General features: G+C 39.5%; 6 protein-coding genes across 15 annotated transcripts; 2 read left to right on the top strand and 4 right to left on the bottom strand.

Annotated features, from left to right (window-relative positions):
- Nucleotides 1-49: 49 nt before the first annotated feature.
- LOC117565975 (phospholipase A2 group XV) lies at nt 50-2177 on the bottom strand. The gene is made up of 4 exons (XM_034245379.2): nt 1563-2177; nt 1136-1507; nt 542-1064; nt 50-477 (listed from the first exon to the last, which is right to left on the bottom strand). Exons 1-4 carry the CDS (start codon nt 1708-1710, stop codon nt 255-257), a joined length of 1266 nt encoding a protein of 421 aa, XP_034101270.1. The 5' UTR covers nt 1711-2177; the 3' UTR covers nt 50-254.
- Nucleotides 2178-2242: 65 nt separating this feature from the next.
- Nucleotides 2243-4895, top strand: LOC117565973 (cell division cycle protein 23 homolog). Its single transcript, XM_034245375.2, has 3 exons — nt 2243-3194; nt 3248-4029; nt 4284-4895. Exons 1-3 carry the CDS (start codon nt 2408-2410, stop codon nt 4893-4895), a joined length of 2181 nt encoding a protein of 726 aa, XP_034101266.1. The 5' UTR covers nt 2243-2407.
- A 23-nt stretch (nt 4896-4918) lies between these two features.
- Nucleotides 4919-8209, bottom strand: LOC117565974 (ATP-binding cassette subfamily G member 4). Of its 4 annotated transcripts, none has more exons than XM_034245378.2 (7): nt 8046-8209; nt 6980-7574; nt 6736-6925; nt 6294-6678; nt 6128-6238; nt 5858-5985; nt 4919-5796 (listed from the first exon to the last, which is right to left on the bottom strand). In XM_034245378.2, the coding sequence occupies exons 2-7, from the start codon at nt 7201-7203 to the stop codon at nt 5026-5028; spliced, it is 1809 nt and encodes a 602-aa protein (XP_034101269.1). In that variant the 5' UTR covers nt 7204-7574; nt 8046-8209; the 3' UTR covers nt 4919-5025. The 4 variants fall into 4 exon arrangements, with proteins under 4 accessions (XP_034101269.1, XP_034101267.1, XP_051858356.1 ...); XM_034245376.2 differs by having other exon boundaries at nt 5858-5988; nt 8046-8208; XM_052002396.1 differs by having other exon boundaries at nt 5858-5988; nt 8066-8208.
- A 1153-nt stretch (nt 8210-9362) lies between these two features.
- On the bottom strand, nt 9363-21305 carry LOC117565972 (ATP-binding cassette subfamily G member 4). Of its 6 annotated transcripts, none has more exons than XM_034245374.2 (8): nt 21079-21305; nt 18530-19296; nt 11946-12063; nt 11544-11879; nt 11247-11485; nt 11038-11184; nt 10476-10976; nt 9363-10411 (listed from the first exon to the last, which is right to left on the bottom strand). In XM_034245374.2, exons 2-8 carry the CDS (start codon nt 19074-19076, stop codon nt 9810-9812), a joined length of 2490 nt encoding a protein of 829 aa, XP_034101265.1. In that variant the 5' UTR covers nt 19077-19296; nt 21079-21305; the 3' UTR covers nt 9363-9809. The 6 variants fall into 6 exon arrangements, with proteins under 6 accessions (XP_034101265.1, XP_034101264.1, XP_034101260.1 ...); XM_034245373.2 differs by lacking the exon at nt 21079-21305 and adding an exon at nt 20541-20755; XM_034245369.2 differs by lacking the exon at nt 21079-21305 and adding an exon at nt 20619-20755.
- Nucleotides 21306-21754: 449 nt separating this feature from the next.
- On the top strand, nt 21755-22611 carry LOC117565343 (heat shock factor-binding protein 1). The gene is made up of 2 exons (XM_034244397.2): nt 21755-21976; nt 22085-22611. Exons 1-2 carry the CDS (start codon nt 21878-21880, stop codon nt 22244-22246), a joined length of 261 nt encoding a protein of 86 aa, XP_034100288.1. The 5' UTR covers nt 21755-21877; the 3' UTR covers nt 22247-22611.
- On the bottom strand, nt 22541-24513 carry LOC117565342 (CBY1-interacting BAR domain-containing protein homolog). 2 transcript variants are annotated; one of them, XM_052002567.1, is made up of 6 exons: nt 24324-24513; nt 24112-24271; nt 23833-23973; nt 23302-23778; nt 23012-23242; nt 22541-22855 (listed from the first exon to the last, which is right to left on the bottom strand). In XM_052002567.1, exons 1-6 carry the CDS (start codon nt 24461-24463, stop codon nt 22688-22690), a joined length of 1317 nt encoding a protein of 438 aa, XP_051858527.1. In that variant the 5' UTR covers nt 24464-24513; the 3' UTR covers nt 22541-22687. The 2 variants fall into 2 exon arrangements, with proteins under 2 accessions (XP_051858527.1, XP_034100287.1); XM_034244396.2 differs by lacking the exon at nt 22541-22855 and having other exon boundaries at nt 22884-23242.
- Nucleotides 24514-26502: the final 1989 nt, after the last annotated feature.

Here is a 26502-nt window from a genome sequence, read left to right as displayed (position 1 = left end):
ATTGCAAATATCGACGCCTTTATAGCAAAAATCCGCCAACAAAATACCATTATTTTAAGATAAGATATTTATTTATATTTTTTACGTCAAGTGTTTCTTCTAACATTAACATTTAAATTGGTTTTTTTTAGGCAAACACCAGTAGTTAATTGACGACATAAACACAAACACAAAGTAGTTGCCTTGAAGAACATTCGGTATGGAACAAATTGAGCTGTATTGGATTCTAGCGGCTTTTGTAGTTGATCGATAAATTATGGCTGTTGCATCACAGTGCGCACATATTGCAGCATATCTTTGTTGGCCAAAATGCCCATGTGATCCACACCTTGGAGAGCCAGCGTCGAAACGGGCGAACTTGTCAGGCCCGACCAATGTTGACAAGCCCGCAGCGAGCGCTGATTGACGGTGCCATCGCCAATACCCATAATAAGCTTTGGGGTTTCCCCCGCAATGCTGTCCTTTTTGTACTGCAATCTGCAAAGGAGCGATATGAAGTTAGTTTCGCATTTGGAATGGAGAAGGGCAATTCAAGAGTTACCTCTCCACAGTGCTGACACCATCACCATAGATACAATGCACCTCCACATCAGGCGGACTAAAGTTCTGTGAGTAACGAATCGTATCCTTGCGCATTTCCCAGCCCGTCTGGTAATCAATGTCGGTGAAGAACTGCTGCAACTGTGCCATCGTATAATTCCGTGATGGTGTCATCGCAATCACCTCTGAAGGCTTCCAGAAGAGCGGAGATGGCAACAACCAAGCTGTCGAGGGATGTGAGATCTGTTCGGCGCGCAGAATCTTGGCGCTCAATGCAAACGAATCGAGGTCATCGCCCATGGCAAAAACCTTGATAGCCTTAAAGCTGCCTGCCCAGGCGCCAGCCAAGCTAATTTGTCGCCGCACATATTGCGCTTTCCACTCCATCGTTTGTTCCTGTAGGAAGACAAGGGTCATTGGGCTTCCCATGCTGTGGGTGATGAAGGTAACTGGTGTTTTATTGTTAGCCTCATAAGCATCCTCCACCAGTTGCTTGAGATCTATAAAGAACTGAGCGTTTTCATCTGCAAGAAGCATACAAACCATAACAAGTAAGAAGATATTTTTAAAGAATGCAAAAACATTTCAACTTTACTTGGCGCTCGACGAAAATCATAAGGTGCTCCCAGTATGTTGTGACGTCGCACGTAGCCCAGCTGAACGAGGACATTGGCAATATCCTTAAAGTAGGCACCAGCACTATTATGTGTGGGATCAATCCATTCCACAACCTCGGGATCTCCCCAGCCGGGTATGCGCGTCTCCACGCCGGGAGTATTGTGCGTTGTACGCGTTATCTTATCGTAGTAGAGCTTCACATTGTCAATCCAACAGTAGACCATGGGTATGACCAACTGCTCTAGGTCCAGCCACAAGTTATACCAATCATGTTGTTTCTCGCATACAAAATAGGGGGCATCGCTTTTATTAAGACGTGCTTCGACTTGAGATCCACCATCGCCAGGCACTACAATAGACAAATTTTGACCATGACCTTGTTTTAAGTGCGAATCAATACCAACCAAAAATAACAGGCGATAGTTGGTGTTCCTTGGGTGGCGGAGGCGGCGGTGGAGGGTCTTTGCCCTTTTTGCTAAATGGCCAAAAACAATGACCACCGCTGATTAATGCTACAAAGAGCAGCAGTCCGAAAAATGTGATGTGCTTCATTGCTTTAATTGTGCTTGCAGTGCAGTAAAATATGATATGATGACTGTTCCCCTTAATGATGGTCACCGAGGCTCAATTGAAATTGAACCACTGATAAAAGTATTTATGGTATTATTATTGTCACAAACAACGTGAATCACCTCCACGAATAATTGAACAATAAATTATATTTAAGTATGTACAATGATCCGAAACTTAAATGACCTCTAAAGCTGTTTTTGTTATTATTGTAACTGTAACTTGAACTCAAACTGCAAATAACTGTATTAGATTAATTACAAACAGTCGTTTTTGCGCATATGGCGCGATATTGTTGTCTTCTTCTTTTTCCACTTATTTTTGTCGATAGGCTTGTGCGGATTTATAAACAAAGAAAAGTTGTTTTCGTTGATTTCGTGGTACGTCTTATCAATATATTGCCCACTTTGTTATTGTTACCATCTTTCTTTTTTTGCGCAGCTGCTAAGCAGTGTTGCAGAACGTATAAAGGCTGATTGTTTACAGCTGTTATGGTGGTCACACTTGTACGCTATTGGTCTAATCAGAAGACGATACATTTGTAGGTATATCGATAAATTAGGTTTTTTTTGGTATATTTTGAAATGCAATTTGAGGTCACGCCGGCAAATTGCAATTTGTTTAGCGCGTTTGTTGATACGAAAAATTGTGAAAGTGCAATTGCAAGTAAAACGGAGCAATGCAGGAGCTTTTCAGCGTGCAGCTGTCGGAAGTGAAGAAGGAGGTACGTCGCGGCATCATTGAGTGCTCGAAGCGCGGCTTGCTGCACAGTACCAAATGGTTGGCGGAGATGCATCATGGCTTAAGTGATGTGCACATTGATAATGCGCCGCCCGACGATGATCGCTCGTTTAGCGAGTGTCAACTGGAGGGCATCGCTCCCTCCGAATATAGTGAATATTTTCTTGCTAAGAGCTACTATGATGTGCGTGAATACGATAGAGCAGCGCATGCAGTGAGAAATTGTGAATCGGATGTGCCACGTTTTTTGCATCTTTATTCAACTTATATGGCGCGAGAGAAGCGTCGTCTGGACTCAACCACGGATCAAGCGAATCTCAATGAGCCGAATCAAATGCGTGACTTGACCGATTTACTTAATACACTGCGAGCGGAGCATGGACGCAGTCGCCTTGATGGCTATGGCATCTATTTGTATGGCGTCGTGCTGAAGGCTTTAAATCTCAACCAGGCTGCAGAGCAAATGCTGATCAATGCCATCAATTTGGTGCCTATGCTCTGGAGCGCCTATCTGGAGTTATCGCCACTTGTGATGGAAAAGAAGAAGCTGATGGGCTTGCAGTTGGGCAAGCATTGGATGCGTCACTTTTTTATGGCGCATACATATCTGGAGCTGTACTTGAACGATGATGGTCTGAAGATCTTCGAGGATCTGCAGGCGGCGGGCTTCAGCAAGAGCATCTACATAACATCACAGCTGGCTTTAGTTTATCATAATAAAAGAGGTAAGCAAATTGGATGCAATTCAATCTTTAACTAAACTATCTAATATTTGTAGATGTGGACAAAGCTATTGAGCTGTTTCAGGCTTTGCTCGAAAGCGATCCCTATCGTCTGGATAATGTAGACACCTATTCCAATCTACTCTTTGTCAAAGAGATGAAAACAGAGATGGCTCAACTCGCCCACAAAGCAGTCAGCATTAACAAGTATCGTCCAGAGACCTGCTGTGTTATTGGAAACTATTATAGCATACGCTGTGATCATCAGGTGGCCATTTCCTACTTTCAACGTGCCCTCAAACTCAATCCCAAGTATTTGGCCGCCTGGACGTTGATGGGTCATGAGTTTATGGAGCTCAAGAACACGAATGCGGCGATTCAAAGTTATCGCAAAGCAGTCGAAGTGAACAAACGCGACTATCGCGCATGGTATGGTCTGGGACAGGCGTACGAGATCATCAAGATGCATTATTATAGTTTGTATTATTTTAAAATTGCCCATCAATTGCGGCCGTACGATTCACGCATGCTGGTTGCGCTGGGCGAAACCTACGAGAAGCTGGAGAAGTGCGAGAATGCTGTGAAGTGCTATTGGAAGGCCTGCGATGTGGGCGACATCGAGGGCATTGCCATGTACAAGCTGGCGAGTTTGCATGAGAAACTGGGCGATCATGAGACGGCTGTGCATTGCTACATGTTGTACTGCGAGGATGAGAGAGCGGCCACCGATAAGCAGAGTCTGTATCAGGGATTTATGACGCTGGCTAATTACTATGAGAAGAAGGGCGACTTTGAACGCGCCGCCTGCTATGCCTACAAGTGCCTGGACTCGGATGATGTGAGTTTACCAAGTTTCCATTAATTTTTATAATCGCTATTTGTAATGTAGAATCAACAGAACGGTGTTATTACTTTTTGTCTTCAGATCAAGATTAGAAAGGCATCTCCAAGTCCCTAATGTATGTAAATTGAATTATTCCGTCTGTCTCTATAAACATCTGCATCAAAGATTCCATAACAGCTAGAACTTTTATTACTAATATATCCTTATTCGATATTTGTATTTAACTAATAAACTTTTGTGGCTTGCAGCGTAAGACGGAGGCTAAGGCACTGCTGAAGACTATCGATTGGAAGCGCAACTCGGAGTGGCAAAAGAAAACCAAGGCAGCCACAGCGGCGACGACGACGACGGCAAATGCGGAAACCAGTTCGGAGGATGAAATGGAATGGGAGCAGCTGGATGTGCGTGTTCGTGTTCCATTTACCACCATCTCGGACAGCGGCAAAACGACGACAACAACGGCAACGACAACCACAGCAACCTCCACAGCAACAACGTCCACATCCGGGGCAACAAGCGCACGCTTACCGCGCAACGTGGCCGAGGGAGTGCGTCGATCGCAACCACCGCAACGAACTCAACCAGCACCGGCAGCAAACAACACTGCATCAACATCAGCTGCAGCTGCAGCGGCAGCAGCAGCCACAACGACGGCAACAACTCAACAGCAAAGCGTAGAAACGCCAGCGAGAAGTAGCTCAACAGCTGCAGCTGCGGCAACATCAGGAACAACTGGTGGTGCAACAACAGCATTGGATGAGACCGCACCGGCGGGAGATATTACATCGGTTACAACGGATGAGCAGCAGGCCAACAACGATGGCAGCTCCATGGAGATATCGACTGTGTCCATCGATTGAGCAAGAAATGTAAACATGACACGTTTGTTAAATTGTGAATTATAATTGAGGCAGAAAAAAATGAATGAATATTGTCAGCACACATTGAAACTAATTGTTCTATTCTTCTCTAGCAACCTTAAAGCGATATTCATAGAGCACGTTTAATGGACACATGCAGTGTGATGTTAAAGGTGATTAGCAGCGACAGCAATATGAACGCCAATACGGAGACATCCCAGCCGAAATAATCGCCTTGCATTCCGAAATCTTTGAGAAACTTTTCCGACGATTTGTAATAGCAAAAGTCTTCGTGGCAAGGCAATTCACCGCGATCATAAGCGTAGATGGCACGCATGAGACCCTCAAAGATGTAGCGGAAATAGGAGACATCGCACAGTGGACGCATGAACCAGGACAGCTCACTCATGCGTATGAAGAAGCCGGAAAACAAAAGAAAGGGAATCGTAATCGCAGGCACAATAAACAGAGCCATCTGCATGGACAACATGGTGCCACAGATGACGCCAATAAAGTGGCCAATGAAGGCGGTTAACACACACAGTGACCAGCACATGGCAAAGCGTTGAAACTCCGGCGGTTGCCCAGTCATAAAGTAACCAATACTTATAAAAAACGTTGGACAAATCAACTGCAATGGCAAATCGGCCAGCACCTTGGAGATGAAGTAAGCACGCAATGAATAGCAGCCATTGTAGTATTCCCTGATGAAGACTGGCGAATCCTGCAGGCAGAGCAGTATCGAGGGCATCGCATTGCCGGAGAAGACAAACAAAACGATGAAGAACAAACAAGAGACATTGCTGATGACTTTCACGGCATCGTTGCCAATTTGCCAATAGACAACGCCCAGCAATAGCGCCACAACGATGTGCATAATCACACGCATCTGCACGGCAAGCTAAAGAAAATAGAAGCAGTTTTAGTTGCCTAATATTTATTTATTTATTTGCTATGCTTACCAGATCCCGTGACATGGAGCGCAAATGTCGCATGAGCAGCACTCGCAACTGCATCCAGAAATCGACCTGCTCCTTGGGGCGTATCAACTGCAGATCAGCGGCTGTGGATGCTGTCATCTTAATCAGCGCTGCTGGAATATAATTATGGGACACGACACATGCACAGGTAGAGCAATTGCATATTTGGAAGAGTGACACAATAAGTTGGACAACGGAAACAAAAGCAAATTGGATCAGCAAACATGCAACAAGACAAAACCACAAACTCACTCTGCTCATCGGCAGCTGCCTTGAAGCTCTGAATACTGTCGTGTTTGGCCTTGTTCTGGCTAATGAGCGTCTCACAGCGTTGATTTGAAGACTCGCTGCCCACATCTAGCACTAAAAGTATGAGGAGGAATTAATTTAAGCAGCCTTAGAGACGCCATCAACTCACCAAAGTCGCCAGGATTATAGTACGGCGGACAAATGAATCCTGACGCCTTAAAGTCGTCTAGCATTTCACTCTGTGGCCCCGAGAAAAGGACTTCACCGTGTGACATCACCAGAATGTCATCGAAGAGTTGCATCAAGCGCGAACTCGGCTGATGCACCACACACACCACAATGCGTCCCTGATGCGCCAAACGTTGCAGGTAACACAGCACCTGATGGCTGGCAACGCTATCCAGTCCGCTGGTTGGTTCATCGAAGAACATGATGGGCGGATTGGTGATCAGCTCGATGCCAATGGACAGACGCTTATGCTCGCCACCCGAAATATCTCTCACGAGCGTACGCCGGCAATTATGCAGATTGAGCACTTCGATAATCTCGTCTAGCTGCAATTGAAAGTTGATAAATTATGCCCGATAAGGGGAACCACTTTGACTGCCTACGATTTGTTGCTTTTGCTGCTTGGATGTGGCCGAGGGTAGCTTCAAATCAACGGAAACCTGCAGCGTTTCCATCACAGTCAGCAGGGAAGGTGTGATGAAGTTCTGTGCAATGTAGGAGGACATTTTGCGAAAGGATTGCAGCTCACGTGGCTGGCCATTGAGCAGTATGTGGCCAGAGACATCTCTAACTCTGCAGGACACGAAATTTAATATCAGATTTATTGGGCTATGAAAAGAGACATACCTAAAGCCCGCCAAGACATTGAGGAGCGTGGATTTGCCAGCGCCGGATGGGCCTAGAATGGCTGTGAGACGTCCCGATCGAAAGGCACCGCAAGTGTCGTTCAGTATTTGATTGCTGCCCTTCTGCGTTGACTTGATACTGTAGCAAAGCTGGTTGAACTGCAGCTCCAAGGATGGCTGCTTGGCCAGGCCATTGCCAGCATTTGTTGCCACGTTCTCGATCATTACTATATGGAAGTATATTTTTTTGGGTGCAATCTGAACCGGTCTTGCTCACCAACGTAGATCGACTGGCAAAGCGAATGATTGAGTGCGTTTGGCTTTTGTTTGTCTTTTATCAGTATACCCGATTAATATGGAGTTCAAGTGCCTGCAGTTTTTTATCAGCATTGCTCAGTGAGTTAATCGCCAATCGTCTGATCCGTCATGCAGATTAGAAGCTTATCGGTACATTTACTCTGCGGACAGTTGTAAAAAACCTTCGTATTTCACCATTATCAAACTATTCAACTTTGTTGCAAATAAGTTCAAGTTAAAGTGTCTTGTCTGTGGTCAGTCGATCGCAATTGAAGTCCGTTGATCGCCTACAAGAATCGCTGTAAATCAAGCAACAACTATTTAAATATCTTATCACTATTTGATTTATCTTTTGGAGTGAATTTTAAATGACGCCCAAAAGTATGCAGCATTTATTTAAATGTTTATTAATGGTCACTTTTGTTATTCTTGAAACTTGAGGATTAATTTGCGTGCTTTAATCAATTGACACTCATCACACAAAATGTATACTATTTATTTTTTTTTTTTCAAACAATGATAGTGGAAACACCCTATTGCATGCATTTGTATATATTATTTTCAGCTCAATGCCAATTGCAGCTTTGACAGCTGCTTATCAATTTATATTTAATCGTAGCTTGCATTCTTTCCACACAGAACTATAAACTAGTTGTAAAATAATTGCAACTGTTTTAAAGTAAAACAAAAACAGGTTTTCCTGCTTTCATCCAGCAAAGGGAACTCAATAAAATAATTTCCTTTGCTTTAATTTTGATACATTATATTACATTTTGGTTTTATTCACTACTTTTTATTAATTGTTTTTATTGCATTCCGGAATATTTGTTTATGTTTTCACGTCGCGTTTACTGTGACGCATTTGTTCCCGAGCTCTCTTGAATACTTGATGATCACTTTCCGCTGGAATAGGAAACGCAACTGAATCTCAATTGCTTTCAACAGTTGCCGGCAATCACTGAGAATCCGAAAACATGTTTGTGATACACTTGTTGACTAGCAAACAGGCTTGTAACTTCCAATTAAACCAGTTGCAACATGTTGGAATCGAACTTGTTGCTTTGTTTACGTTCGAATGGGAGTAGTTTATTACACTTGGCATAAAGATGTATAGATTACACATTACTTTTTTGTATGCCTGCAAATGAAATTTGTCCTTGAGATCCTTGCAATACTTGTCCTATAAAAATGCAAATTTATATGGCGTATTTACAGTATATATAGGAAACAGGATATTCCTTTTTTTTAGTCATAGGCAGCACTACAATCGATTAACATTCAAGGATTTTGAGCATTTACGCCCCTGTACTGAATAATTACAAATGTTGAGTCCATAGATGATACATTTAATCCTTGCGAGCTTAGCAATCTGTGTCCTTCAAAAATGTGGCAAGATATATCCGATATATAGCTTGCTTTCGAAAAAGAATATTCGTTTTAAAGCCCTAATGCGATAAAATCCTTAAATATCTGTTATTTTTTAATCAGCACAACCAGCACTATCGATTGACATTCAAAACTGTGAAGAATTTTTACAAAAATTTCGCCTCAAATTTGTTAAGGGATAGGCATGGAAAATTGACCAAAAATTTGAAAATCCAGCGTATCTCGGCCATTTGAAGGACGATTGAGATGTCCTTTGGCACAAACATAGATCTAATAAATTCAACTCGATTGGCATATAAAAAAGGACGAATATCCTGTGAGGAGCTAAGTTACAAGGACTTTTTGGTATAAAGAAAATAGCTTATATCTCGGCTGTATCCTGTTCGATCCTTACGAGTCCTGTGTTAAACGGCGTATATTAAGGAAGACTATCATCATGCCAAAGGACATTCAAATCGTCCGTGTGGTTATCGAGTTAGAAGGGAATTCGCGATTTTGGCCCGTTTCTTTTGGCTTCAGTGCAACTCGATTATCGTTGCATACTTTTAGGATGCTCATATAAAATTCAGTTAATTTACATGGCTCTCTGAATCAGAAAATTCAAGTTTTTGCAGCATACTTTTAGGAAGCTAAATTAAAACCAGTGTTCAGATAAGTTGCAAAAGCGGGAGTTATAAATAATAGGCCTTCATAATTATGAATTCAAAATAGTTAATAATATTTATTAAAAGATAAGTTCACCCAAACATTTAGAGCTTAATAAAATATATACACACGCTTAAAATAAAGCAAATATATGATTGGGTCGTTAATACGATTGTAGAAAAAATACAATTCTATGCTAATGGATGCTCAAGTGGATATTAATTGTATACAAAATTGATTGTAAAGTCGCTAGGGTTTCAGGGTAACATCGGGGGGAGGATTACTTGCACATGTATGTATATCACGATTTCCTTATGCTATTTGCTATGTAACGCTGTTCATATTTCTTTGGCACATGGTACTCTCTCTCTCATTATTATTTAAATGCTAACAGAAATCATAATTATACTCGTAAAACAAAACTCAAAACAGAAACTGACACATAAACTCTATCAGCTGTGTACGGAATGTGGCATAATTTGGCCGTACAATTCGATGGGATCTCATCTGAATAATCTCAGTCGGAACGACATAATATAGAAGGCAAGAATACGCAGCATTACCAGCAGGCCAAGCAGAAAGAAGAGGGCCATCTGATAGTTGGCACGCTCCATGTCCAGATCCTTGAGTAAGAACTTCGGTCGGGACCGATGGCAATACATCTCGTTGCACTCCAAACGCTCACGATCATAACCAAAGATGGCCAACATGGCTCCGTCCAGACTGTATTTTAAAAACGACACATCAAACATCCAGCGCAAATAGAATGGCGCATCTTTCTCTTGCAGAAAGAAGCCGCTGAATGTGAGAAATGGGCAGATGAAGAATGGTCCCATTATGGCGCCTAAATTTAGGCTCAGTGCTGCGCCCACTGCCAAACCAATGCTTTGGGCCACCAGCGCTGTCATGAACACAATCAAAAAGAACATGCCAAAGCGCCAGAGCTCCAACGGTTGATTGGTCATCAAATATGTAGGCACGATAAACAACGAGCTGCAGATAATCTGTATGGGCAGATCAGCCAGTGTTATTGCCACGTAATAGGCGCGCAGTGAGTACCAGCGATTAAAGTGTTCCCGCGAAACAATTGGAAATTCCAGAGGGACTGCAAAGCAAACAAATCATATTGTAAACAAATCAATGGTAGCATAAACATAAGTGGTACTTACATTTGACGAGAATGCCAGAAAAAGCACAGTACATGATAAACATTATGGTGTAGAAGATGTAGCGAAAGATATTCAACGAGTGATGGGCATCGTTGCCAATGTTCCGATAGATGAAGCCAATGAGCAAGCCAATGGCCAGATGGATACCAAATCGCATGGTTGTCAACGAGCTGTCGCGCCAAATGAGCAGAAATGTACGTAGCAATAGGATGCTGAGCTGTCTATAAAAAGGCGTGGCATAGATATTCTCGCGCTTGCACAGATGAGCTGGATCCAGATCGATTGAGGGCATCGTTGGCCTAGGTTTCTTTTTTTTCTTTGGCTTGCAGCAATTGCCTTCGGATTCGCTGGTCATGCCACCCGTTTGGCTATCCCAAATGCGCGACGACAGCTCATTGATGGGTGTCAGTGGCTTGAAATTTAAGTTCCTAGAGGGCAACGGACCAGGTGACATCACAGGCGCTGTCACTGGCGTAATCAGACCAGAAGACATCATTTGTTCTACAAAATTGAGATACGATTAAATAAGGTTAATAAACCTACTGATCGTGGGATTACTTACCGACTTTCTTCATCGCGGCCAGCTGTGCCACACGCGCCGATTTACTTTGGCGATAGTCATCATTGCGTCCATTGTCCATGAGCGCTATCAGCTTGTCCACCTGTCGCTCATCGTCCGTATCATAATCGTGTGTAGCGATTTCCATTACTATAAAGTAGACAACATAAACGATAACTAATAAAGCTAGTTATTGGATTTGGCACACTCACAATAGTCTGCGGGATTATAGGACTCGGGACAGTGCAGATTTAGAGCACCCAAAAAGGGCACCAAATTGTGTGCACCGCCTGCGTAAATGCATTGACCATCCGCTATGGCATACAGATGATCGAACATGGAGAAAGTAAGCGCACTGGGCTGATGTATGGTGCAGATGACATTGCGTCCCTCCATTGCCAGTTTCTTGAGCAGCGTTATCAGCTGATTGCACGTTGAACTGTCTAGACCACTGAAAAGATGAAGATGGTGAGAAATTTCATCTCGATTACTGCTCACACTTGACTCACCTGGTGGGCTCATCGAGCACAAGCACCGGCGGATTGTTTACAAGCTCGAGGGCAATAGCCAAACGCTTGCGTTGACCTCCACTCAGTTTCCCGGTGTGCGTATTCCTCGTCTCATACATTCCTATTGCCTGGAGTATGCTGTTCACACGCTCTCGTTTCGATGCAGATGACATGTGTGGTCCAATTTTTAGATTAGCCGCAAAGTGCATTGCCTCTTTGACACTAAGGAATGCCTGCAATGTTGTATCCTGTGTGATGTAGGCCACATTTGGCTTAAATGCCTTTAGATCGCGTGGTTTGCCATTGATGCGAAAGTCACCAGTGTAGCCCTTATAGCTGCAGATGCAAAGAAATTCAGTAAGTAAATATAGAATTTATAGAAAGCACAAGAGTTACAATTACATGTAGCCAGAGAGTATGTTCAGCAGCGTGCTTTTGCCCGCTCCGGAAGGTCCTGCAATGGCGTTCAGTTCACCGGAACGAAAGTAGCCCGTCAGACCCAAAAGTATGTCTTTATTCTCTGTAAAAAAAGAGAAAATATTAATCAGAGTAAAGTTGAGGGTAAAATTAAATATGTATTTGCTAAAAATAAAATTCATTTCAATATATACTTTACTTTTCTTAATAAGAAATTCAATTAATTGTATACAAATGGAATACAATTGTTTTTCTATATTATGCATGCTAATAATATTTTTTTACAAGTTTTATAGTATCAACTATATCAATAAGTTAACAGCTTTTATATACACTTTGTAAGAAAGCTAATAAAGAAAAGCGTTGTTTATATTAATTCTTGCTACCTTGATAGATTGACTAGGCTCAGTAAACAATAGAAGTATTTTCGATTTGATCGACAATTAAGATCAACTTTATGACTGACGAATACTCTGTACAGCCCAATGAAGTTAATATTTCGATTTATATAATAACGGGTTCTACTCAATCTTAGATTTAACGACTTTTGTATATCCCCTATAAATACATATTTGCATATTAGGCATAAAGGAAAATGAATACTGTATATTAAATTACTTTTATATTATTTGTTGTATGTGAATTATTATTAGATTAGATTAGATTCTTCAACTGAATAAATAGGTCGAGTGTGCTCGACTATGGGATACCCGCAACCCATTTAAAAAAAATGTAAAACAGTGTGATATTATTCTTAAAATATACCAAACAATATTGCACGAAATACTAATATATACCGAGTGTCATATATCGTATATTCACGAATTCAATATCCGAAATATGCCGAAAGGACAAAATATACCAGATTGGCGGCCAAAGCAACTAAGACCACATTATAGAAGGCGTAGTTTTCCATACAAAAGTTATTCTTAAATAACTTCTAAAATTTTTATCCGAGCACAACCAAATTCTCAGGAAACTATAGTGAATATTGTCTATACTCAAAATTATCTATCTCTTATAGTCTCTAAGATCTAGGTGTTCAGACGGACAAACAGACAGACGGATAGGGCTATATCGTCTCGGCTGTTGACGCTGATCAAGAATATATAATATATATACTTTGTGGGGTCCGAGATGTCTCACTGTGCCTGTTACATACATTTCTTGCCGGCACAAAGTTTTAATACCCTTCTATCCTATGGGTAGCGTGTATAAAAATCGACATTATTGTATTCTATAGAAATGGAAAAACTTTTGAGGAAAGGTAAATATTTAAAGCCCATAAATGAAAACATTTCGTTACCAGTTTTCTCAATATTTAATATCATAATAAAAAAGAGTAAGGGATATAATATGAAAATGATATTAATAAAAATATGCAGCTAGATATTGATTATCTACCGCCTTTGATTAATATACCGTATAAAAGCGGCTCTTTGTTTAGACATTTGTTGTATTGTCAAAGGGTTTCATTAGGCAAGTAATATATATTCTAGATGAGAATAATTCAATGGGGCTGTTGCTATATGTAGTAGACGTCGCACAATTGTGCTCCACATATTGAATTAAGTTTGGTGCTGATAAGAGAGTTCCATTCGTTCCCGTTCTCGCTCCCAATGAGAGCGTTCAATGTGCGTTAATCGTCTTGTGGCAAATGATAATGTCGTAAAGCAAGTGCTGTAGTTTCATTCGCCATGTGATTGTTATGGCCAGGTTAATGCTTAGTATATAAACTGGTATACAACAATGTATTAGTTGAGAGCATGCCGGACGCTAATCTGTCGATTATCTTACAACTAGAGCTATTTGGCCAATCGACTAATCGCTGGCTGACTGCTTAAGACCATATTCTCCTCCATCCTCCCGCATCTTATCGTTTTAATGGGGCTTTCGAGTCGCCACAAAATCTTATCGCACACATTTTACGAGCATTTCTCAAACAGGTGCATGACGCCGATTTCGATTCGATTTTCGATGCCAGTCGTATGTCGACTATATAATATATATACTATAAGGTATGTGACCAGATGGTGTACAAGTAATTGTTATAGTATCAATCGGTTTGCTTTGCCTATCTGTTTATTGCACTTATAAAGCCAAATCGGTTAGCAGGAAGCTAAGTATGAGACTGCGAAGTACAACAAATCGACATGGCCTTGTGCTTGACATTGCATTTTGCACTGGAAACGACAACAACAATAATAGTATAAAGCAAATACACTTCTAGCCAAATCGATCAAAGATTAGCGCCCCATGCACTCTGCAATCGTTACTCAAATCGAACTGCATATATGTATACGTTACATATATACATGTATACTGAGTTAATCTACTGAAAAACGATTAGTAAACACATTAAAAATATAGCTAGCTTCCTCTTTCTCATTGGTACACACACTCTTCCTTCTCTCTCTCACTTCTTCGCTCTCTGTCTTTCAGCTAGCTTATCAATTGCACGCTTTCGAGTAGAAGACGAACGGATTTTCCAACCTTATACAAAAAAATCAGGCCAAAGACCTTTATTTCTATGCAAAACTCATTGATGATTTATTAATAGAAATCAATGAAAAGTCTAAAGTACATATAGAAATACATAAAGATTATTAATATATTCAATATATTTGTATTCTAATAGAAATATTAAAAATTGTTATTAACATAATTTCAAATATACTCGTATTTTGAATCTTGAATGGAAAATAATAACAGTTCTAATGTAATTGAAATGATCAATTATCATCTTTTATATTTACAAATTATTTCAATCTTTGATATTCAGAGGTCCGTCTTTGATCCTAAGACACGCATAGGCCGACAACAATATCCGCTCATCATGAATTAAAAACTTAATACGCACGCTACTAAACAATTAGTAAACAAGCTGTGTGAATCATTGCAAAGCCCTGCTTATACAAAGTACAACTATTAAAAACAAAAACAAACGGCGGCAGTAGGAAGAATGAAATAAAAAAGTAATAAGAAAAATATAAAAAGAAAAAGAAACAGGAAAACTCACTCAAGTGAAGCGACGATTATACGACAATAGCAAAAATAATAATACAATAATAACAAAAAGAACAACAAAGAGATATCAAATGGCAGCAAGAACATGCATAATATTTAATGGATCTTAAGTGATATTAATTAAAACGCTGCTGACCTTTATATTGTCTAAGATTTGTTGCCAGGCCAACTACTATAGTGCGATATGCTACTTGTTTAAGGCAGATATATAGACATGCATATATCTGCATTTCATTTGGACAGATTGCGATCAGCGATGTCAATTGCCGAACAATTTTCCTGTCATCACTTTCTGTATTCAATAGAACAGTCTTACCCATTAATTAGTATTGATATACTCAGATAATTTCTTTATAATTTTATTCATCTTGAGTCTATCATTTAGTTATCCTTCCATCTACATATATCGAATGTCCTTTAATTTTATTAATCTTGAGTCTATCAGTTATTTATCAGCTCTACAGCTTTTCCAACTAATTAGTATTGATATACTCAGATACTTTTCTTTGAATTTTATTAATCCATTAATCTATTAGTTATTTATGCTCCCAACTACATTTATCGAATGTCCTTTAACATTCATTAAAGTTTCCCTTTGCATTTCAGTTATTGATTCCTCGAGTTCATTAGGCATTTCTTCGACAAGTGCGACAACAGCGATTTATATGTTATTCAATAGCATTTATTTAGAGCACTGATAAGCGGCATAGATAAGTTTGTTGTGGACTTCAAAAAACCCGTGTGGCAAACATCAAAATACAATAATAAATTGGACTTCTCCTATGCGACAAGTGAGTCATTGGCAATTATGCAGTTATTGCTGGTTGAATGTTTGACACGTGTTACTGGTGATTGCTATCAGGATATCATAATGATCTTATGGCTTCAGGTGACTCATTGTGACTCATTCAAGCCATCGGGGTTGCCCTTAACTCTATCTGCAATAATCATTCAATTTTTCGCACTATACTAGACACCATTTTATCAGCTAGTTAATGTGTCATATATTACAGCGAAATGTTTCGCCGAAAAGTGTCTTTATTAGTTGACAATGTGAACCAAATGAATTCGTGTTTGCTTGCGAAGGTCTTGTGATAAAATCTAACCTTAATTGCACCCAAACATTCATAACATGTACTCACAATATTGTTGTAATCCACAATTCTTATCGGTTCGACATTGTTTGTAATGTGCATACACATAGGTGTCGTTAGGCGTAAATAACATCGACTCTTTCACCCATCAAACGAAACTGTTATGCAAATACAGAGAAAGAAAAAAAAATACCTCACCGAATCCAATCAATAATGGGCCTGACGACCTCAATGAACTGCAATCTTGTAACATGTTAACTAAATTTGTATTGTAAAATATACGGTTTATTAAATTAGAAATTAAATAAGAAAGAAATTGACCCTTGCACCTGACCACACTATTGATTCGATCAATCAATGATTTCGCAATAAATTTCATTTTATTTTCTATAGAATAGTTAATCGTTAACTAGCCGCTACTCGTTACTCATAGTTATCAGCAATTTCATTGTGCTCTGCAGGGTTTTAATCGAGACTTAGATAAGCCGTAAAACATGTGGAAGCAAAAAGTTCTTGAGTCTACCAAAAATTTTGATATGTTTAACATAACGCGATAATGTATTTATTAATGTGTATTACGCTAATATAAAAGAAATTGTCTGGACTCGAAATAAAAAGAAATATATTAAAACAATAAGAAATATTTGTACATTTCTATAGTATTTGTGATTGCTACATTTAAATGTTTGCATATAATATATTATTATTAATCAGTTTTAAAACGTATTAAGAACTTTCTATAATTTCATCAGACGTCAAAGCAATGTAACAAAAGCATTCTCAACAGATTATAAAGACTTTTCTATATAATAATAATAACCATTTAAAATAAAAAATGCAGCTCTTCAAACAATAGTTATATAAAATAAAATATCTATGGCCTTGGAGAAACCAGGCTCAACGATAAGCTTTTATATACTTAATATGGGACTACTAAATATCTTCTCTCACACATAAAATATGTATGTTTTTGTAATCAAGTCATTATAAAGCATTTTATAATAATCAAAACACTCTCTTTCATTAATGCGTCTACATTTGCAATATTATAAGCATACTTCAAGCTGAACTAATTCATTCAGCAATAAAGGTGCATAATTATATAGATTTATTATACATTATAATACAAGCTCAGTTCAAAGGTTGTCCACTCACTTCATATAAGTATAGTACATCTATTTTCTGGCTATACGAAGCGAAGCTTGTCGAAACACCCATCAAAGCGTGACTTTGCCCAAGAACACCCGCAACATCAGCGCCGAATACATAATTATAGGCTTGTATTTAGAGTACCGTAAGACTGCGTTATCGGGAATTCGAAAGGCAATTTTATAGAATTACTACGAGTTGTTGAATATAAAAGCGAAAATAAAGGTGAGATACGAAGCGTAATAACATAATGGAAATTCTTTCGTATTACTTAAATATGCTTTTTAATAAATTACAGATTATATTCTGAGAATTAATGGAATCAAAGATTAAACATGTTAAAATATTTTTTGAATTTATTTCAAATGAGATACTACTCAATACTTAACAGCACATTAAAACAATCATATTTCATTTAAATAAGTCTATTTAAGTTAATTGCATTTTTAGGGCAATTATTATTAACTGAAAAGGTGGAGAAGTTAAGCCCATTATATTGTACTCATACTTTCACATTACAGATTGTATTCTATGAATTAATGGGTTCAAAATATTAAAAGTGTCACATTAATTTTATATTTATTGCAAATAGAGTATATGGAAAATTCTTCAAGTTTGCAGTAATTCTCTTTTCTTTAAGTTATATTAAGATAAATATTTAAATGGAAGCTAATATATACTAATAAAGTTGATGTAAAGTGCACTGCGCAAAATTATGAACTGTATACTACATAGAAATTCTTTATAGAAAATCTAAAAATCTTGGCAACTCGCTAAATGATATACATATATATAATGTATTACAAGGAAGATTTAGTTAAAAAAAGTAAATAATGTGTACAAAAGCTCTTTGTAGGGAAACCGAGATGCACCAGGTTTAGATTCAATAAAATATAAATAGAATGCATAGAAATTCTTTATAGCAACAAAGAAGTAAAGTATAAAAGTAAATCAAGTTTATGGATACTGAAACTAAAATGACTAAAATGAATTAAATATGTTTAAAAATATACTTTATAGCAAAACTAAATCAGGTCTTGTTTTATATATATATTTGAATAAGAAAAAAATGCACAAAAAATGCCAGACTAAAATGTATGATATTCTGTGAAATTTGTTATAGCGAAGCTAGACTGTTTCTTGATACGAAACCTTCTAACAAATACATACTTAACAGTCTAGAAGTGAGCTGAAGAGCAGACAAACAATAACTACTGAATAAAATATGTAGATTAACTCAACATTAAAGAGAACTATTGAATGTCTCTCTCTCCCTCTTTCTCTCTGGACGCTACTCACCTCTTTTAAAGAAGCCAAATCTGCTGCTATAGCGCACATTATCGAATTGAATGTCAATTTTTTTGATCGTTTTGTACTGCTCATGGGGAAATATGGAGCCGGTGGTTGAGTTGCTGTGGCTTGTTGAGCTTGTTGCTGTTGTCGAGTTGTTGCCAATATTCATGTTGACAGTGGAATTGCTTTCGGCCGAAACGCCGGCTACTGAGCCAAGTGGTGTGCCGTAGATGGAAGGCGTGGCCGAGAGAGCAATGTTCTCCTCCACGGCAAGCGGCGCTCCATGAGGATGGAGATCAGGAGGAGGAGTAGAGGGGGAAGCTTTAGGTGTGATTTGCAGTGTCAAGTGTGGCGGACGCTTCGAAGCCAATTTTTTGCTAGGCACCGGCGTTGTTGGACGGCCAGTTGTAAATGTTGAAGTGGAAGTGGTTGCTGCACTTGTTACGGTGATTTGCGTGTCGGAGGCGGCGGCTTTGAGATTGCTTAGCCTGATGACGTCACCACCGCCCGTCACAGTGGGCGAAACGGCACTCGCCAAACTCCAACTGGACATGCTGACACAATTTTATATATTTGTTGTGCGGCCAAAGACCATTAAACTTGTTGTTGTTTTTTATTATTGTTTTTTTTAATTACTTGTTACTTTCAGTAATAATTTTTTCAGCACTCTTCGTTGTGTTTTAGTTGCTTTTCAAGTGCGCGTCAAATTCGTTTAAATTATTCTAATCCCTTTGCACTATCTCTCTCACTTTTCGCGTTCGCTCTCTTGCTCTCTATATAGGCGCGGCAAATGAGGGAACACAAAAAAAATTTGAATAAATAATTGTTGAAAAGAAAAAAAAATGATGAAAACGAAACGTTTGCCGTGCGGGTAAATGAGTTCTGCCTATTTGTGTTTGTATGTAGTTGTTTTTTTTTTTATTTTTTGCTGCCTTTATTTTTGTTGTGTGCGTTTTGGCAGTAAAAGAAAACGAAATGAGCGCGCGCTGTTCTTATAAGCCGATTCCCCTCTACCTACATTCGAGAGTGCGGTACGTGTGTTTGCGTATGTGTGTGGGTTGTGTTGAGAGTTCATTAGCTTTTTTTTTACTGATATACTTGATGTCAAGCAGCAACATGTATTGGGAAGGCAAAGCGTCGCTGCCGCTGTTGCTAATCAGAACTTGCCCCAAACACAAGTAGGCAGAAAATAGAAGAGAGCATATCATAGTATTTATTGTTGTTGTTGTTTGAAATAAGAATTTTCGATTTCGTTTTCGTTTGTGATGTCAGCTGCTGTCTCTATTCTGTCAATGCAATCAGTACATACACGTGCTTAGTAGACTAACTGCATCCCCTTCGCTCTCTTAACAGCACGATCCTGTCAACTGCCTTTGCGCAACAAGTGCCAAAGTCTGTTTTGTCTGTCTCTTGTCGTCTCGCTCTTGCACGACATGTAAACAAAACAGGCTTGGAGCTTTGCTTGTCTACAGCAAATGAATATTTATTGATATTACATTTTATATTCTTGTCTTTTGCGCATCTCTCGCGCGGTTCACTCACTCTCTAAATTTGCTTTTGTCTTTTCGCCGCTTGTTGTCAGTCTCACATGATATTACTGTTAATTTTATTATTTGGCTACGCTTTGCACGTACTTTCGTTCTCGTTCTTTGCTTCATCAAAATTAAAAAAGAAAGAGACCGTTTGCCAGCTGATTAATACGCACACAGCCAAATCTATGTATGTGTGTGCGCCTATCTGCATGTAATTGTGTGAGCAGACACATAGAAGCTAACTAGTTTTAATAGTTCTTATAAGAAAAACTACTGTGTAGTCTCATTGTTCTTTTGCGGCTTATCGCGATAGCAAATAAAAACAAAACGAATAAAAATAAAAGTGTTGCATCGAACGTCAATGTAAAACCACAAATATTGTTTTCGATTGATTGGTCAAAAGTTACTGATTAGCACGGCTGGCAGCACTTTGTTATTGTAACGCTTGTTGCTGCTGCTGATATGACACCAAAACACACACTCACACCGAGATACACATATAGACATGAATAGAGAGGCTCGCGCACACCAATTACATTTGAATAATTATTATGTATTATTACTCGAAATTCAATAGTTTCACTTGAACACACTTTGTCTAGTAAATCAACTTCGTAGACGACTGCGTTTTTTCTTCACTATTTTTTAAAGGCGACGACGATCTTCACCGACCGATGGCATGGCACAAACTGTCTCCCAAATATGAAAAGCAGAAAATTATATTCTGCCTGCTTGCTTGCTGTTCCATTATCTTGTACTCGCTCTTTCATGCTCTGTTCTCTCACTCTCTGCGGTGCTCTCTGCTTTGCGATGACAGTGGCGTGCTCTCATTGCTTATCAGCTGTCTGCAGCCCGTCGAAATTGTTAACTGACGACGCCCCTGTGCAGATGATTTATGAATATATTGAACCTCTGCTCTGCTGCCGCTGTAGGGGGTGTGTTTTATATGGGATTGCACTCGGTGCATTTAATGTTTTTGTTTTTGTTCTAGTTGTCTTATTTTTTGTTTTCTCTGCGACGCACTTTTTGTTACCCTTGCGGAGTTTGTTTTTGTTGATGTCTTTGCAAGCTGCTGCTCCTTTGTCCCAGTCCCAGCAGCAGCATTCATTACTCGTCATTGCAATTGCAACAAAGCACGCAAAACCAGTTTGACCAGTTTTGCAAATGCTGTTCGTTGACTTTGCATTGAAAAACCAAAACACAATCAGCTGTTTGACACTTTGCACGGGAAGCCCGTTTGTACAATGTTTAGAGGCAGGAGTTCGCGATTTAATAGTAACATTAAATAACTATTTTTAAATTTTCAACAAATCACGATCTGCTTGGCGCCTAGAGAAGGAGAAATATCTTAAAAAGAGCTTTTTAAAGCTGTCTTATTGAATAGGGTGTGACCATAAAAAATGTTTTTATAAAAGCCCTTGGAATATACTAAAAATACAGAAACAATTATCAGCTGGGTACATTTCCAAATTTACACAAAATTCGAAGCGCAGTTAAAAGGCGCCTAATTTCGCACTCTTTGAAGAAAACTTATTTTTAACGTGACTGCATTCCTCATTTGAATGAAAATACCATACAAGCAAAAAACCCCTCTGTTACCTTTTTATACCAAAAAGTATATCTTGCTCCACAATGCTACCAAGCACAAGCTATTCAAAATAATCGATACATCGATATTCCTCTACCATCGATGTTTCTCCACCACAGTCCAGCTGTAGCCGCCGACGCAAACAGACGTGAAAAAGGGCCGAACAAACAATAAATAAAGACGAGATAATCGTATTTTGTATTTTTATACCGAATTACAAACAAAGACGGCAAGATGACTGATTTGCGCAACGAAATGGACAGCGACTTGGATCAGAACTATTCGCTAAACAGCAATGCGGATCCCAAGAACATGCAGGAGTTAACCATTTACGTGAGTAACAAACCAAATGAAAAACACGTAGAACAAAACTGAATACAACAACGCTACACTCCCTTCCCACCCCGTACCTCCTGGCGCTCCTTCCCTTCCTCTTATCAGGTACAAAATCTTTTGCAGAATGTGCAAGACAAATTCCAGACGATGTCGGATCAGATAATCACACGTATCGATGATATGGGCAATCGCATCGATGACTTGGAGAAGAGCATCGCCGATCTGATGAATCAGGCGGGCGTCGAGGGGCCGGGACCCGAGAAATGAAATTCGCTAAATGTCGCAACCTGAAACTGAAGCCAGGGATAACGCCAAAAAAAAACGTTGAAGCGCTAGCCACGCCCATAAATCATAATGATGGCATCCCACACACACGCATATACATCGAACACCCCCTCACTCATACACACACACGCACTTTAAACTAGACAATTTCGATGCACTACAATTGCAATTGCTCTCAAACTGTATACACACACTCATTTTGCTCATTTTTTGCATAGTTTTAAGTTGTCAAGAAAAAAATGAAAACAAAAGAAAAACTTAATTTAAGTGCATTTCATAAAACGATTGTTTTCGATTAGTTTTGTTTTTAATACAAATTAAACTATTGAGAAGATTGTACACACACACATCAAAGTTGTTATTTTTGAATGGTTGCAACTCTCAAACTGTATTGATGGCTGTCAAACTGCAATCATTAGACTTTTAAATGCGCTTCGATTCAACAACGGTTGCCATGCCACGACCTCCAGCTCCAGTTGCACCTGCTCCTCCTCCTCCTCCAGCTGCTGCCTTCCTGAACGACGTCTTTAAGGGTGGTGACGATGAGGGGGTTGGGGAGTAGGAGGGTGCGCGATTCGAGCGCTTTTCCACCTGATTGGTTTATGCATTAATATCAATATTCATATTTTTGTTTATTGTGGATAAATAATGTTTGGTGAGAGAGGGAGTGTGGGGAGCGATGAATATGCAAATTGTTGTTCTAGTGTTCTAGTTTTGTGGCACATGGAATTGCTTTTGCAATCTTACATGTGTGGCAGCCACAGCTTTGAATGGATGTTTGACACTCTGCCGAATAGGTTTAAGGGGCGTTGCTGCTGCGTTGGTTGAGGAGCCACTGGTCATGGAGTCTTTGCCGCCACGCAACTTGGCACCAAACACATTCTCTCTGCCTGTGGAGAGTGGCGTCTCCTGCTCCGAGGCACTGCCACTGCCCTCTTCTTCCTCCTCATCATCCTCCTCCTCGGCACTCTGCTCGGTCTAATAAATATTATATGTTATATAAAAATGGATTTTGTGAGCAAAGTATTTTTATTTACCGCCTCTTCGTCTTCGTCTTCCTCGTCATCATCCTCCTCGTCCTCCTCACTTTGCTCTGGCTTGCTGCCATGACCTGTGATGCCGCCTCCCGACAGATTCTTGCTGCTCCTGGACAATTTCTGATGCCGCTTCAGAGGACTTTTTAAATGCTCACGATCCAAGCTGTCCATCGACTGTGAACGCAATCCTTTCTTTAGCGATGCTTTGCGAGCGCTGGGCTCCTCCTTGGACTTCATGAGTTTCTGGAATTCCAAGAAATCGTCGCGCTCATCTATGCTACAGATATCGTAGTAGCTGGCGCTGAGCACTTCAAGTGCTTTAGTGTGTTGCTTCATTGAGATAAGAATGAAATCGCTGAGAATTTGTTTGACATCGTGCAGTTTGCGCTGTTCAAAGTTGCCAATGATCTCATCGATGTCCTTGTTGGTGCGTTGCACTTCCAGCTTCGCCTTGAATAGCTCTGAGTCCGCAGCGCTCTAAAGGATTGGCAAGAGTTTTAATAATGCGCAATAGATATTTGGTTAATTTACATTATTAGCGGCAAATTTGGACTTCAGCTCGAGCATTTGTCGCTGGCTGAGCACCTCTTTATCCCGGGCGATTACAGCCAAGCGCAGATTATCGCGTGTAGACTTGCACAGCTGCTCGAAGTGCGCCAGCTCATTGACAATCTGTGGGAGAAAATTAAAAGTGTTTAAATATTGGCGCCATTCTTTCGCTAGCACATAAACGCCAGACATTCTTTTGTTCATAGATGACGCCACACAATGCGTATCGCACGCATGTCAACAGATGGCGTTAGCACGCACCTTCAGCTCCATGCGATGCACATTGATATCAAGATAATCGCCAGTTATGGTCACCGCATTGGTGAAACTCTTTAAGCCATTGCAGAGACTTTCGTTGATCTCCTCGTCGTCGGCATAGTTCTTAATGTGCTTGGCCAGTTCATCGTGTGCATCGCGATATCTATTTAATGTTCCCATTAATAACAATTGACACATTAATTTGCTTCACTTACTTGGCCATTTTTCTCGTTAGCAAAGAAAATGCAGAGCACATTTCCATGAGATGTCGTTCCGTCAAATTAACGCGCTCATTAATAATTTTAATGCGATCATCCTTTGTATTCAAAAACGACAATTTACCGCGACGAAACATATTTATTGCAACAAATTCTATCTTTGAAGTTTAGCTTTGCGTTTCATAAACAAAAGTGAGCATGACAATCAAAACAAAACCGTTGCCAGGACAACACAGGGTTGCTTTGTTTTGTTGTTATCGTGCAGCATAACATACAACATACATATGTATGGAGATTTGTATTTGTGTCAATTTACTACTATATCAAACAAATTTAATAAATATTTAAAATTGCATATATTTTTTTTTAAAAGCAACGAAAAAATTCGTTATCGATATGCAAATATCGCTCAGACGACAGAATTCTTATGACATAGATGGCGCCACAGACACGTTCTAACGAACGCCTGCAGATGTCGCTTTAGATTTAGCGCGGAAAATTCAGCGAAAAACTGTTTAATGTCTTCCGTCGAATATAAATTGACATATTTTCGTTGATGCAAGTGTTTTTCCAAGTTGAACAGTGTCAGGGTCAAGAGCACATCAAGTGCTAGCTGTCTGTATGTGGGCGACATCAGCAGCGATGAGATTTCAGCTATATTTAACCACAAAAATACATGACAGCTGTTGGTTGTGAGAAATTGAATCATTAAGAGAAAGAGTGAGCGAGAGAGAGCAAGTGATGAGAAGCATCGATTTTTACATCGAACAGATTCAATTGATCTGATTCAATGATCTGCTGCTGACCTTCGTTGCCCATTTCGTTGGAATTTTTTATCATCTGCAGCCGCAGGAATGTTGTTGAAATACCCGCCAAAATAAAAAAAACAAAAAGAACTCTACTTAAAATGGTTAAAACATTTTACAATTTTAAATGCTTTTCACACTTAAGGCAATGTGCGAGTTGAACCGGTACAAAATAAAGCACAACAAAGTGCAGTTAAATGGGAATCCGGTTGGCGGCTACACACACACAAACACGCGAACGCATTAACATGTGTGAAGCATGAGCAGAATGTGAAATGGAAGAGATCGCTGTCAATACTATGATTTCTGCTCACTAAGAAGAAAACAAAACAAAAAAAAAGAGAATAGCTAAATGCAAGGCAAGCTCAGCTTTTGTTCTGCCCTCAAGAATAGTTTGCTAGGGTAACTTCCAATCAGATACTCAACTGGAATGTTGGACTAGATTCCAGTTGTTCGATACGTTGCTTTGCTTCTTCATTTGGCACACTGCGAACGTTTTTGCTTGGCGTGCGTCGACTTTGGCGATCTGCTTTGCATGCGTAATTGGAAATGTGACTTCCAAAGCCTTGGTCAAGGGATAGACATTCACTTTTTAAATCCAGTGCTACCCAATTCCTGCCTACCTCTCCCCATCATACGCATTTGTCGTGCCGTTGCATTCGTCGCCATTCTTTAAGCAACTCTCTCTCGCTCTCTGCGTCGCACACATGATCGCGCTCGCTCGCTCGCACTCACTTGTTGCTGTTCTGCTGTTCTTTGTGTGCGCAGCTGTGTGCGTGTGTTTGCATGTGTGTGAGGAGCTGCGTGCCTTGGTATAAATGACGCCAAATTTTGTACGCAACGGTTAGTCCGAAATTTAACACATAAGCCGACAGACGCGACCTAAACGATCGCGCAAGCAACAACAAATCAACAACAACAACAACAACAACGACGACGACTGCTGCGAAAATAAGCGTAAAAAGATATTTGCAAATTTTCTTGTGTTTTTAATGCTTTTACCATATCCGCTTGATCTTTGATGAACACAATAAATAAACATAAAGATGTTTAGTCTATCGCCTTGAAATTCTCAAGTTTATTCGTGAAAGTGAAAATTTAATATTAAAGTAAACAACGAATGTTTATAATAATAAACGATGGCGATAGCGCGCGTGTGGCAATAAACAAACAAGTTATTAAATATCATACATAAATGCAGAAATGTATTTTTAACCGATATTCTGTATAGAATTAAATTATAATTTCTATAAGAATTAAAATATAAAAATAACAATATATTACAGAATACAATCCCCACTACAGAAAATTTAAAAAATTAAAATAAATAATAAGTGATGCAATTTAAATGGTGAAATTCAGTTTTGAAA

Source organism: Drosophila albomicans, chromosome 2L (genome assembly GCF_009650485.2).
Source record: "Drosophila albomicans strain 15112-1751.03 chromosome 2L, ASM965048v2, whole genome shotgun sequence".
Classification (NCBI taxonomy): Eukaryota; Metazoa; Arthropoda; class Insecta; order Diptera; family Drosophilidae; genus Drosophila; species Drosophila albomicans.
The sequence above is the reverse complement of the archived record's forward strand: the minus strand, read 5'-3'. Positions and strand labels throughout refer to the sequence as shown.